At 39.8% G+C, this 14,963-nt stretch overlaps 1 protein-coding gene and 1 non-coding gene across 2 annotated transcripts in view; one reads left to right on the forward strand and one right to left on the reverse strand.

Moving 5' to 3' along the window:
* The window catches only part of SNX3 (sorting nexin 3), a 41,246-nt gene extending 27,375 nt beyond the window's left edge, over positions 1 to 13,871 (reverse strand). The window contains exon 1 of the mRNA XM_039237403.1: positions 13,453 to 13,871. Coding sequence (XP_039093334.1) covers positions 13,453 to 13,614 — 162 coding nt within the window. The 5' untranslated portion in view covers positions 13,615 to 13,871. The remainder of the gene's footprint in view (positions 1 to 13,452) is intronic.
* Positions 8,428 to 8,534, forward strand: LOC120235243. The gene has a single exon (XR_005529347.1). It is a non-coding gene; the product is annotated as a U6 spliceosomal RNA (small nuclear RNA).
* Positions 13,872 to 14,963: the final 1,092 nt, after the last annotated feature.

Genomic DNA, 14,963 nt, shown 5'->3' on the forward strand with positions numbered 1-14,963 from the left:
CTCTGCCCTCTCCCCCCTTGCTCTCTCTTTCTCAAAAATAAAAAAACCTAGACAAACATGTCAAGGACAACCTTATCAGGATTCTGAAAACTGGCTGAAGACCTATAACAAATCAAAAAACATTTATTCAAGAAAAAATAGTGAGCCGCAGGTAAGAACAGTGGAAGTCTGTGTGGTTTTAACCATCTCCCACCAGCTCCATCACTGCTAGAGGGTGATAACTGTTAAGGAAGAATGCAGCAAAGTTCCATATGCAGGGGGTATTATTGAGAATAGTGATCTTGCTGGAAAACAATGCAGCAAAAAAAAAAAAAACTGCAACAGCCAAAGGGCCCAAGATTGACTGGGACAGGAAACATACCAGCAGACTTGATGGTAGTTGAGATGTCCTGAGAATGACACAACCATGATGGGCCTTAATAAGTTCTCCCTTACCCCTGGTGGTCTGGAAGGCTGTGTGCTTACACAAAGCTGCATGCAGGCTTAGGAATGATGGCAAGGGCCTTCATTATCTATAGAGCTCTGGCTGTGAGGCCTTTCACAGATACAGAAGAGCCATGGACACGAGAAGACCCGGCACAAAGTAAAAGTTAGAACTTGTAAACTGCCTATGCTTTGAATTCATTGCTCAACCTACACAGAAATTCACTGTCAAAGGGCAGAAGCTTTAATGGCTCAAGGTGTTTATGAACAACCTCTGACCAAGTCACTGACTAACCACTAAGTTATACTGATCCACGGGTGACCTCTAGGAAACGAGGCTTAACAAACAAACAAGAATGAGAGGGAGTGGGGAATGAGAGAGATTAGCAACAGCATACTCTAGACTTTGTACAGACACGTCCTTAAAAAAATAAAGATATAGTAACAGACCCCCTCTCAGGTGGAGAGGGGGTGAAAAGTGACATAACTCATAAGTCTCTAAAGTATATTACCTAAAATGTTCAGCTTAACAAAAAAATATTATGGAACATGCAAAGAAAGAGGAAAGTGTATTCCATATACAGGGAAAAAACAGAATTGTTTTCAATAGAAACTACTTCAGGGCACCTGAGTGGCTCAGTCGGTTCAGCATCTGACTCTTGGTTTTGGCTCAGGTCATGATCTCACGGTCTGTGGGACTGAGCCCTGCAATGGGTTCTGTGACAGTGTGAAGCCCGTTTGGAATTCTCTCTCTTCCTCTCTGCCCCTACCCTGCTGGTAGGTACTATCTCTCAAAATAAATAAACATTAAAAAAAAAACAAAAAAAAAAACACCCATCTCTGAAGAGGTTCAGTTGTTGGACTTAGCTGACAAGGATTTCAAAACAGCTAACATTATAAATATGTCCAGGGGAGCTGAATGGCTCAGTTGGTTGAGCATCTGACTTCAGCTCAGGTCATGATCTGACAGTCTGAGTTTAAGCCCCATGCTGGGCTCTGGGCTGACAGCTCAGAGCCTGGAGTCTGCTTCAGAATCTGTGTCTCCCTCTCTCTCTGCCCCTCCCCTGCTCATTCTCTGTCTCTCAAAAACAAATAAATGTTAAAAAAATTTTTTTAAATAAATAAATATGTCCAAACAACTAAAAGAAACTATGCTTAAAGAATTCAAGGAAATAATGATGACAATGATTCAATGAATAAGAGCATCTCAACAAAAAGAGAGTATAAGGAAGACCCGAGTTGGAACTGATGAATTGATAAGTGTAGTAACTGAAATGAAAAATTCATTGGATGAGCTCAACATACTTGAGCTAGCAAACAAAAGGAATCAGTAAATGACAGATCAATAGAAATTGTTCATTCTAAAGAACAGAACCAGAACAAATAGCCTCAGAGACCTGTGAGATGCCATCATAGGAACCAACACACATGTTAATGGGAGTCTCACAAGAAGAGAAAGAAGAATAAAGAATGGCCAAAGACTTTCCAAATTTGACTAAAATCTTTAAGCTACACATCCATGAAGTTCCATGAATTCCAAGTAGGAGAAACATAAGGAGGTCCACACCTACACATCATGAGTTTGGGTCCCATGTCGGGCTCTGTGCTGACAGCTCAGAGCCTGGAGCCTGCTTCAGATCTGTGTCTCCCTCTCTCTGTCCCTCCCCCATTCGTGCTGTCTCCAAAAAAAAAAACACTAAAAAAATTTTTTTAATTAAAAAAAAATTGCCAAATAAAGTGTTGCACAATTCAAACAATCTTTAAAACAACAACCAAGAATTTAAGTTAGGAAGTTATAAAAATGGAAGTTCTCTTGGACATTGCAATGAATCTGTAACTGAAGCTGTTTTTGCTTTGCAGCTTGTTCAACCCTTTGCAGCCAACGTGGACTCCTTACCAACTTCAGGTGTTTAAGAAGGTACTGAAGTGTATACTGAGGAACAACACTGATTTAGGAAAGTGCTTTAAAATCCGTACGTAATATCCACTGGTGAGATGCTTTTAGCTTCCCTATGTGAGAGTTTAGTCGTAAGACTTCAATGTTTTTAATCTAACAGACTTTTTCTGAGGCCCTCCCTCATAAAAAAAACCCTTGCGGAAGTGGGGCAGGAAGGGATATGGGGAAGCATTTCCTCTTCACTGGCCACAGCAAGACCTATAAGAGGCCCAACTTCATTGCAGAACAGGAAATTACTTCAGGGGCCCTAACATAAATATCCTGGGAAGGCCTTGGGGCTCTCAACAGACCTGAAAGCAAATATAATGGAAATCTGTCTGAACCACACAGATTTCACATCTACCTGTACAGGACTGAGAAAATTAAAATTCTGTGCATTCTGGAAGGCACCATTTACTCTCACCCCAGTTCTCTTTTGGTTAAGCTATATTAAGCTATAGACTAACTCTAGTTTATAAACTTGTGCTCCATTTCCTAATATAATAAAATTATCCTACAAAGAAAAGTCTCTAACCCTTGGCTGGATTAAGAAATTTTCTCTTTTGGGACACCTGGTTGGCTCAGTCAGTTAGCATCTCACGAACTGTGAGATCATGATGTGAGCTGAAATAAGACACTTAATTGAGCCAACCAGGTGCCCCCCTCCCTTTTTTGAAAGCATTAGAGATTTTTTTTAATAATATTTTTAAAGTTTATTTTGAGAGAAAGACAGTGTTCATGCACACATCAGCAAGAATGGGGAGGGGCAGAGAGAAAGGGAAAGAGACAGAATCCCAAGCAGGCTCTGCACTGTTAGCATGGAGTCCAATGCAAGCCTTGATCCCATGACCCTGGGTCAGGACCTGAGCCAAAACCAAGAGTCAAATGCCTAACCAACTGAGTCACACAGGTGCCCCAAAATTTTGTCTATCTTAATCAGCAGAGAATAGGGAGCGTTTGAAGTGAGCGCATGCTTGGAGTTTGGCACTGTTACAGGTGTAACAGTGAACGGACTATGGAGAGATCACTAATTGAAAACACAGTGAAATGGGGCAAAAAGGTTAAAGAAATTCAGGAGAAAAAGTCCTACATACACTGGTCCCTTCATATATGAACCATCCTGTATATTCAAGGCCAATGATCACTTATGACGAACTAACGACAAGTCAAACAAGTCAACTTTGATTCTAGGGAAACTGGACAAACAGATATCTGACAGTTTGAATCTAACACTTCAATTTAAACAGCCACATATGGCTAATGGCTACTATGTTAGAACAGTTTTAGACAAAGACATATCAAAAATTCTAGAGAAAAGCATATCAAAGAACATATTCCTTCTAAATAATCCACTGAACTGTATTCATAACTGATGGCCTACTCCAACCTATAAAGCCTTTCTTAATTTTATGAATGTTTTACCAGATTTTATATAATTAGAATTCTTCTACAATGCTTCTTTAGCTTTGACATTCTTGAACTTTCTTCATATAGAAGCTCTGGGTCCCTTACATATTTGAAACATACATATATATATATGTATATTTTACTTCATGGCCTTTTATTTATTTTTTTAAGAATTTTTTAAAATTTTTAAGTAATTTGTATACCCAACATAGTGCTCGAACTCACAACCTTGAGATAAAGAGTTGCCTGTTCTAATGACTGAGCCAGCCATCTGCCCTTACTTCACAGTCTTTTAAGTTGGAGTTGTAAAATCTATCACAAATGGATCTGGATGTTTTAAAAGAGCAAACTATTCCTGCTCATTATAAATAAATGCCTGAAGTTAACATGCAGGTTTCTTTTCAAACTAGAAACCAAGAAAAAAAAATAATGTAACGTCAGAAGAAATTGTGTAGTTATACATTTATCGCCTGAAATACTTAAATATATTTTAGACTCTGAGGCCTAGAATCACAAGTTGCTGAAGTCAAAGTACTTTTCTCTTAATGTGTGCAGTTAATAGAAGATACTATTGCTTCCAAGACCTTGCTTGGAATTATGGAGGGTTAGAGGCCTAACAATAAGCAGGACACCTTTTCTGAGTTAAATTGCAACCAAGAGCCAATAACCTACAGTATTCACCATATAGTACTCACAATTTTACACTTGTCTAGTTTCAGAAGTTGGCTCCCTCTCATACTCGGGCACCAGATCACAACAAGGATAAACCACTGGATCAAAAACTATGTGGTTCTTTCTCTTATACTCAGGTGAAAAAACAAAACTGCACTGGTCATTAATATTATTAATCTTGACCTATGTTGGGGTAGCCAAAGTGACTTAATCTTTTAGTAATTTTCTCTTCAGTTTGGAAAAATAATCCTCTACAGCCTATTTAAGGCACCCAACTTTTTTTAAAGTAGACTCTAAGACCAACATGGGGTGCAAATTCATAACCCTGAGATCAAGAGTCTCACACTCTACCAACTGAGCTAGTCAAATGCCCCTTTTTAATTAAACTTTGAAATATTGTTGACTTTATGATGAGTTTACATATCTTAAGTCATTGCATTTGTATGTCTAAGTGGACTGCATTTTTCAAAATATTGTTTTTTTTTAATGTTTATTTACTTTTGAGAGAAAGAGAAACAGAGCATAAGCAGCGGAAGGGCAGAGAGAGGGGCAGACACAGAATCAGAAGCAGACTCCAGGTTCTGAGCTGTCACCACAGAGCCCGATGAGAGGCTTGAACTCATGAACCACAAGACCATGACCTGGGCCTTCGAAGTTGGACACTGAACCGACTAAGCCACCCAGCTGTCCCAAAATGTTGTTGTTTTTTACTATACAACAGGGTAACATACCACAAGGCAGGAATGGGGAAAAATAGCAAGCAAACAATATATAGGTGGCAGGTATGGAAATAATTTAAGGAAAGCCAAGGAAACACAGATGCTACATCAGTGATAAAATCAGTCTAAAGAGCAAAGAATTAGACACTGCCCATTCTGATCTTATGAGACAAAAAGTAATTTTATAACAATTATTTTAGGGGTACCTGAATGACTCAGTCAGTTGGGCGGCTGTCTTCAGCTCAGGTCATGATCTCACAGTGAATTTGAGCTCCATGTTGGGCTCTGTGCAGACAGCTCAGAGCCTGGAACCTGCTTTGGACTGTGTCCCCCTCTCTGCCCCTCCTCCGCTCATACTCTATGTCTCTCTGTCACTCAAGAATAAATAAAACAGTAAAAAAAATATATTTTAAGTCTTCCATGATTCTCTGGTAAGAGATAATGATCTCACTTATCTTTTTGGCTCAAATTATACACTCATTCAATACTATCAATTAAAATGCTAGTCCTAACTACATAGTTTTAAAGAGCCATTAAAGAAAAAAGTTAATCATCTATTTTCAGTACCTCTAATCCAACCCCAATCTCATGGTACACCCCTATATCAGATATGCCATATCTTCATGTTTGTTTCCTTTCTCAATTCATCAAAATTACTTCTCAGGAAGAGATCAAAACTCATTCACATTTAAGACTGTCAAAACTAATGAGAACTCAATTTCATTTCTTACAAATCAAATGAACTTTCTCTAAACTCTGAAGTATTAGGCATAGGCAAAAAAAAAAAAAAAGAAAGAAAGAAAGAATGAATGAATGAAGAGAGATGATAAGAATGTTGCTAAAGCCACACCCTAAAAGGGCTGATTCCAATCACTTATTTGCTTACTGTGGCAAAGCAGAGTGTTCTTTTTTCAGTCACATGGCTGCCCAGATATACTAAACTTCCCAGCTTCCTTTGCGGGAAAGGGCACTGGGCAGGAATATGCCTTCCCCTTGGCTACAAGATGGATGTGATGCTGGAAGCAGACAGTTAAGTCATGATACCAGCCCAGGACCTGCCCCTGAGACCTTTCATGTAAAAAATGAACTACTGTTGAAGTCTCTGTGAGAAAAGTCCAAACTGTATCCTAATTGATACAACCTTTCTTGCAAAAGTTATATCAAATGTCCCATTTTACCACCGTGTCAAAATTCCTAGGCTCTAAATTAAATATTTCCTGGGGCGCCTGGGTGGCTCAGTCAGTTAAGTGTCTGACTTTGGCTCAGTACATGATCTCACGGTTCATGGGTTCGAGCCCCGTGTCAGGGTCTCTACTGACAGCTCAGAGCCTGGAGCCTGCTTCGGATTCTATGTCTCCCTCTCTCTCTGACCCTCCCCTGCTCACGGTGTCTCTCTCTCTCAGAAATAAATTAAACATTCTAAAAAATTAAAAAATTTAAAAATAATAAATATTTCCTTAAGGAAGTAAAACTTTGGTTGAAAGCCTCAAGTCATTTAACTAAGATATCAGTAAACAGCTGTACCAAGATTATAGTACCATATTTCTTATCTGATATTTAAAAAATGCTAGCTCTGCTTATGTGAAAGCAGCACAATATGGTACAACATCAAAATATCTAAAAACAATAGTTCAGCATTTTTTTCTTTTGATTATGAAGGTGAAGAGAGGGAAAAATATTACAAAGAATCACCAAGATAGCTAAAAGTTAAACGCTTTTAGACTCTTCTGCTTTAAAGACAGAATGGCTGTATTAATAAAACATATGAATTTTTTTCTTATATGGAGATATATATATATATATATTACATTTTCTTGACTCCTAGCTTACCTCCATGATTATTATGTAGTGATACAGAGAATAGTACAAGGGGGAAAAGATCTGTCTTGGCCAAATGCAGTAAAAATCCTCCCCTTCTTCCCCAAAAGCTAAGTTGTGCAAGTTGTTATGCTTTCAGCTACTATCTAAATTGCCTCCCCTCCAAAAACAGTTTCTATCTGACAAATGTCATTGGCTTTGCTCTCTGCTTTCAGATCGTCGTCAGGATGCGCTGTTTTGGTTAGTTGGTTGATTTGTTTATTTCTATTTATTTAGAATTTGCCTTTTTAAATCCCATCATGGCTACTAACTACTGTGGTTCCATAGATTTTTCTCATCCTTTTCAGAGATAGAGAGCACGGTACAATGAGGAACAAGCCTTGCTGTGTGTCAGTTAAGTGCTCTTGCTGGGGTACTTTTTAAAATACTATTTCCCAGGGTGCCTGGGTGGCTCAGTCATTTGAGGGTCCAACTCAACTAAGGTCATGATCTCATGATTCATGAGTTCAAGCCCCATGTCAGGCTCGGTGCTGACAACTCAGAGTCTGCTTGGGATTCTCTCTCTCTTCTCTCTCAAAAATAAATAAACATTAAAAAAAAAAAAAAACACCTACCACTTCCTATATCTCACCCCTACCTAATGAAATGAGAATCTGAATGGTTTCCAAAGCTACAGGTAAAATGTTCAGTACAGGCTCTGAAGGTCAGAAAAATCTAAGTACAAATCCCAGTTTTGCTGTTTAATACCCGTGACTTTGGGCAAGTTACTTAACCTTCTTAAATTTAATTTATTCATAACGCCACTATGTGCCAAGCGCAGTGCCGGGTGTCGAGTAAGGGTGATTATGACAGTCCCTGTCCTCTGGGAACTTATAGTGGACGATACAGGAACTAAAGGAAACAACAGACAAACAAACAATGTAATCCCAACAGGGATACAAGGGCACACAGGAAGGAAATCCAGTCTCAATTCCAAGAATAAGCAAAATCTCTAAAAAGGTGACAGTAAGGCTAAGTCCTACAGAACAAGTAATAGTAGCCAGATGAGGCCACTAAAGTAAAGATGGTTTTTTGTTTTTGTTTTTTTAAGATTTTATTTCTTTAAGTAATCTCCACACCTAACGTGGTGCTCAAACCCAAAACCCCAAGATTAAGAGTCACATCTTTCATCAAACCAAGCCAGTTGGGCACCCCAGGAAGACTGTTTTTAGCAGCAGAGTAAGTGTGTAGATACAAGCGGCCTAGATAAAAGAGAATTTAGCTTATTCAGGAGATACAAGTAGTTCAGTAGAACTAGAACAAAAACTAAGAAGAGGCAGGGACAAGAAAGGATCAACAGGGACCCCAGCTTTTACAATTGCAAAGCAGGATTATCTGTTCCTTCTCTTTAGTTACCTCAAAGATCACATGATATCTATATATATCTATACATAGATATATATATATATAGCAGTGCTCACTTTGGCAGCACATATACTAAAATTGGAAAGATACAGAGAAGACTAGCATGGCCCCTGCGCAAGGATGACATGCAAATTCATGAAGCGTTCTACATTTTTATATATATATAGCACAATGCCTTGAACAGAGTAAGTGCTCGTTATAAATCTCTTCAGTTTCAACACACAGAAAAAAAAAATCTCGTCTTTTATAACATCACTAGTCAGCCAGTCAACAACACTTTCTCTTCAGGTCATCTTATCAGAGCACAAAATTTAATAGCAAGCTCTGTGCAGTTGCTCATTTCTCCTGTGTGCATCTGACATACTGTGGATTACTGAAGAGTCAATTCCCAAGTGTCAAGATGGCCAACTATGGGATTTCTTTCAAAAGGTTCAGACACCTGAGGGTGCTCCAACAGCAGTCTGTAGATAACAAAGGTTTTAATGTACTACTTTAAATTAAATGAACTGTGGCTGTGAAGCAGTTCTAAACCAGGACCAGAATACTTCAAATCTAATCTTGGCTCTGACACTAGATAATTTACTTTGGGTGAGAAACAACCTTCTGTGCTTTGGGTCCCTGATGTACTAAAATGAACAGAGATAGAACAGTCCCTAATAACCCAATATAGCAAGGCCACTCTTTAACTGTCACTGCCTCCTTCTCCCCAACTTACGGGATGGATTAAGTAAGAACAGAATCTTCAATGCTAGTTATATACCATTCCTTTAAAAACTTTTTTTTTAATGTTTATTTATTTTTGAGAGGGGGTAGGGACAGCGAGGGAGACACAGAATCTGAAGCAGGCTCCAGGCTCTGAGCTGTCAGCACGGAGCCCGATGCGGGGCTCAAACTCAGACTGTGAGATTACAACCTGAGCTGAAGTCGGTTGCTCAACCGACTGGGCCACCCAGGCACCCCATATGTCCTTATTTAATGGAGATACTGGATATAAGCCATAGCTAGCAGCAAAGATGTGTATCAGATACCTCATGGCCAAAGGATAAAGCTGTATAGATCCTGCAGATGTCCTTTGGCACTAAAATACCTTGATTCTTGAAAATATTACTTTGACCCTTTAATAATACATTCTTATAAATCCTAAAAACAAGCCTAAGAATTAATTTATTTTTCAGCTTCCAATCTGGATATTAATAACTCCCAATTTAAAATGAGAGGACTCACCTAGAGAAAAATCACCAATACAGGATTAGAATGGCAAACACTATCAAGATGCTACTTTTACTGACCATCTTTCTTGTCAAAATGTTTACCAAACTTTACTATTCGGCTTGATGTTTTAATAAGCCTCAACTTTAAAAGGCTATCTCTGTAATTACTTGAGGGGAGAAATGTTAGCTAAACTTATTGTGGTAATCATTTCATAATATATACACAGAGCAAATCATTCTGTTGAGCACTTTAAGCATACATATTATATAGCAATTATATCTCAATAAAACTGGAAAAAATACTAGTACCATCACAGGAAATGTGGTACCTTAAAATATGAAATATTCTATTCAGTATTTTGGGGCTTAATAGGAAATTTACCACCTTCCAAAGGCATCACAACTTTCTACATGGAATCACACAAAAAATAATAAGAAATTAAAACAAAAAAGTTACTTGGTTAAGTACTAAACAAGGCAGCTTCTTTTATGCCACATCTGCCTCAATGAAAGTATACTTCCATGCCAAGAAAATCTAACAATTTTATTAACCCAACTGTACAGTAAGACAGAAAATACAGTTAACTGATCACTGCCTTTTAAATTAGAAGATACTCACATTCAGAAAAAGTTACCTTTCGAATGCTCAGTATGTATCAGTCAATGCTCAGATTTACATGCTTTATCTTATTTAGTCTCATGATGCAGGTGTTATTGTTAGCATATCTATTTTACAGAGTGGAAGTGGAACTTCGATCACGTACCTTATTCTAATAAATGATAAAACTTTTCTTTGAACTCAAAGCTCAAGAAAGATCTTTAACTTCATTCCTGTTTGAAACAACTGTCTGTAGTTACAACAGAAGATCTAAACTAATTTAAAATCCCCAAAAAATTAAGGTTACATTATAGTACAAACTTCATAAACAGTGACTGAATTTCCCCTTTAGACTTCTCTTTAATATAACAAAATAATTCTAGACCCTGAGCTTTCCTAAACCTTTCATCATTTATGGTGCTCTCTGCTGTACCTACCCATTAGAACAATTTTTAAAAACATTAACAATGTACCAATTATTTTCAAAAGCCCAGAGATACTAATCAAGTGATCCTAATGGTCTTAAACACTACCCTCAAACCGAAAGATAAATGGAGATTGGGAAACTTGCATTCTAAAGTGCTACCATCTAGATAAAATTACTCCGTGAATTAGAGTAATTTCAATCAGATCCTATAAAATTGAACATTTTCCTCAAGACCAGAATTAGAGAGTAACTAGAAGATAGTTTAAGGGCCCAAACTCCATATGGCAATTCAACAGCAAAAGGCAGGCAGCAGGGACAGCAGCAACAGTTTAGAAAAGTAATAATAAATAAATTTACAAAATGATTTACCTATTCACCTCGCTGGTCTTTCTCCCTTAATAAAAGATTGTAATTACTCTCAAAAATCAGGGGCGCCTGGGTGGCTTAGTCGGTTAGGCGTCCGACTTTCGCTTAGGTCATGATCTCGCGGTTAGTGGGTTCGAGCCCTGCGTTGGGCTCTGTGCTGACTGCCAGCTCAGAGCCTGGAGCCTGTTTCAGAGTCTGTGACTCCTTTTCTCTCTGACCCTCCCCTGCTCACGCTGTCTCTCTCTCTCTCTCCTAGAACTAAATAAAACATTAAAAAAAAAAAATCATATGCTCCTTGGGGCACCTGGGTGGCTCAGTGGGTTGAGTGTCTGACTTCAGATCAGGTCATGATCTCGTGATTTATGAGTTTGAGCCCCAGTTGGGCTCTATGCAGACGGCTCAGAGACTGGAGCCTGCTTCGTGAATTCTGTCTCCCCCCTCTCTCTGTCCTCCCCAGCTCTCTATCTCTCTCAAAAAGAAATAAACATTAAAAAAATTTTTTTAAGAATCATATGCTCCTGAAAACCTATTGTCTTTACTATACGGTATCCTAAGTTTTAAGGTAACACATTATATATCAAGAAAAACCCCAAAGGCATTTCATAAGCATTAAAAACCCACATCTTTTTAGAGGATACCTGCAATTCTGACTATAAACATCATTACCCACCCCAACCCAATGTGTGTGTATACTTTGTTAATTCCATAACTCATTAACTAATATTAAAAAGCATTATTCTTAAACATGCAAATGAACACATTTGTAAGTACTACATCAGCTATTCAGTAAAGTATCAGATGTATTTTTTTAAATAATTAAGTTATACTAGTATAAGTAAATACTAGTGTATTTAACACCATGCACTCAACAACATAAACACAAAGTTATTAAACAGAGGAAGTGTAGGCAGGAGATTTTGCTTCACTTGCATGACAGGAAGTACAAGCTATGGAAGTTTAGAAACAGGAATACCAAGTTCTGTTTTAGCACAAGAAAGAAAGACATGGTGGTGAATAAGGGTAAAAGAGGAAGTTCTTAGTGAACAATCTGTCATATATCTAAAATCATTCCAAAAGTAAAAAAAAAAAAAAAAAGAAAAGAAAGGAAGGAAGGCCTTTTTCACTAGGTTTATGTGGTAAAGTACTTCCCTAAGTATGCTGGAGTCTGGAGTTTGCAATTTCACTATAATAAGACTGCTGATGATCCACATTTTATACATCCATAAGGACACAAGGGTGGCTTGTTAACATTAAACAGTTCGTTTCACATCTTAAAGTATGACTATTAACATTTCCTCAGCAATACGTGATATATCATTTTTATGTGCATAAGTGTCACAACATGAATATACTTAACACTACTGAAGTGTACACTTAAAAAGAGTTTAAGATGGTAAATTATAGGTTTTGTTTTTTTAACCACATACCCCAAAATGCACAAGTTAATGAGAAATTACTCCATTTATTTATAGTAACTTGTTATGTAAATTTCGATTACTCTAAAGTGAAATTCTTATTATACTTAATTTTTAGTAAAACAGTTTGTTGTCGTTAACAGCTAGATTCGTTTTATGTAATTAATTTTTAAAGATACTTCCATACACGAGCAAGTTCTTTACTCCTAAACTACAGTGAATGTGAAGCACTATTCTCAATTAGCATCTTTCAAATCATCTGAATTACTTATTGCCATCAAATACTAGTTATGAAATTATAAGTATGTTTCTACTTCAGCTGATTCCTTCATTCAGTGAAGTGCAAATCTCGAAATTAAGAGAGCAAGATCCCTAAGTGATAGGTTTTCTCAAAGCAGTTGTAGTTTTGGATTGTGAGGTAGACAACACTTGCCACACCTCTGCCTTTAGCACGACTGTGGGCCAGAATGCTTAGGTCAATCTCCGTCCTCGCCAGGCTCAGCCCTACCAAATTCGTCAGGCTTTTGTGAACTGCCACTAGATTCTGATCAGAAAAGGTACAACCTAGGTTACTTTGGTAGCTAAGGAAGGGTCTGGAACCACCAGCTTGGCCATCTCTGGAAAAAGTCTCCAGGAAAAGAAAACTGGAAAAACTTCAACTTTGCGCAAACCCCCTTTCTTAGTTACATGTAGCTCCCCTCCCGATAAAACACAGTGTTCTCGAAAGATCTACACCTTTCCAACTCAAATGTCATTCCCAGATCAGCTGCTTGAGGGGCAAGCGGCGCTCAACCCACGCCCTCTTCTTCGAACACCTTCTTCCAGGACCAGTGCTGGGCTGAGCTCACACCGCAGCCCCCTTCCAAACCCTACACGAAGAAGAGCCCTGGCCCAAGACCCCGCCCATGGACAAGGCTGCCCGACCGAGTCAGCGCGGGGATCCCGGCCAAGGCGGCTGTAGCCACGAGGGGGAATCCGCTAGTGGGTTGGCTGGGGGAGGCCACGGACAGCGGGGGGTGGGGGGTGTCTCCCTGGAAGGGGAAGAGACGGCCTCACCTTGACTCTGATTTCGTAGGTGGTGAAGCGGCCCCGGCCGACCCCCACCGTCTGCGGGTTGCTCACATCGATCTCGAGGAAGTTGCTGGGCGGCCCGTAGGCATCATTCAGGTTCTGGGGCTTGGTGATCAGCCGCCGGGTGTCCGCCACGGTCTCCGCCATTTCGCTGCTGCAGCCGCCGCCGCCGCAGACTCCCTCCGCCCCCTCCGAGTGCCACCGACGCCGCCGCTGCTGCCCGCCGCGGGGACACCGGACTCGCGCACAGCGGTCGCGAGGCGAACGAGCACGTAGGACGGGCGTTCACCCCGCGCGCGAAGCCCCTCCCTGCGTCCTTTCGGCTTCCGCCTCTGGTGCCCAGGGGAGAAACAGCTGACTAGCCGGGACGCCGCGACCTGGGCCCGGGAAGCCCGGCTGAGGCCGCGCAGAGGGACTGCGGGCTAGACGCCGGAGGAGCGGCGGCAGTCACGGGACTTGCGGTCGCGAGCCAGTTCCGGTCAGACTACAGTACCCACAATGCATCGGGCGCGCGCGTCGCCGCCTGGCTGCGGCCGAGGTGCTGAGGGACCTAGGGGTCCGGGGGTGGGCGTTTCCTGTCTTTCTGCCAGCGGCCTGGGCCTGGAGCGGTGTGTGGAACAACGGAAATGGTCTTCGCGGCCTTGCTGCGGGGACAGAAGTTAAACGGCGAGTATTGAGGGGTGTGCGCGCAACCGAAACAAAACTGCTTCCTGTAACTCTGTCAGCCTACCAAATGTCTCACCGTGAACCACTGAAAATGCCTTTCTAGGTAACCATTAGCAAGTGCCACACGTCATGATTCTGATGTCATCTTGAGAGTTTGACCATACATGTGTATGGATTGATAAATGGAAGAAGATAAAAAAGTAGCAGAGTGGCATACAGACAAAAGACCTTGGCAGATCACAGCACTGAGGTCAAACCATATGGGGACTGGTCGGCTCTCCAAAATAATGTAGTAGGCTGAAATCTGCCTTTAATGACTTATGTTTGGGTGACCTGCAATTTTCTTCCCTCATTTCCCACAAAGTTCCAATAGGGAAAGAAAAAAAAAAAAGTAAACGTATTTTTATAGCATTTGAAATGAAACTCAGATAAGCCTTTATAAGAAATGAAAAAAAAAAAAAGCTAAAACAAGTAGATAGTAGTTCATCTCTAGCAAATGCAGATTTCGAACATTAAAGTAGGATAAATTTCTAGCTAGAGAGTTGTCTCTGTTTATGTCATAGTTCTGCAACTATATCGACATTTTTAAAATTATGTTGAGTTTCAGAAACCTCATTCACTTTAAGTAATTGGATCTGTCCCTTTAGATGAAAAATCGCCCAGATCGTTGACAACCTAATGACACTAGGAACAGTTGGAATAAAGAAATTACTCCAACATGTTATAGACTATTTTCCAAAAAACTCAACATTCTTTGATTCAACAATTGTTTATTGAAGGTCTAGTAGGTGTTTTTCAGTTGTACGTACTAGAGAGCTAAGGGCAAATAA

This window comes from Hyaena hyaena, unplaced genomic scaffold (genome assembly GCF_003009895.1).
Source record: "Hyaena hyaena isolate Hyena2069 unplaced genomic scaffold, ASM300989v1 scaffold_123, whole genome shotgun sequence".
Classification (NCBI taxonomy): Eukaryota; Metazoa; Chordata; class Mammalia; order Carnivora; family Hyaenidae; genus Hyaena; species Hyaena hyaena.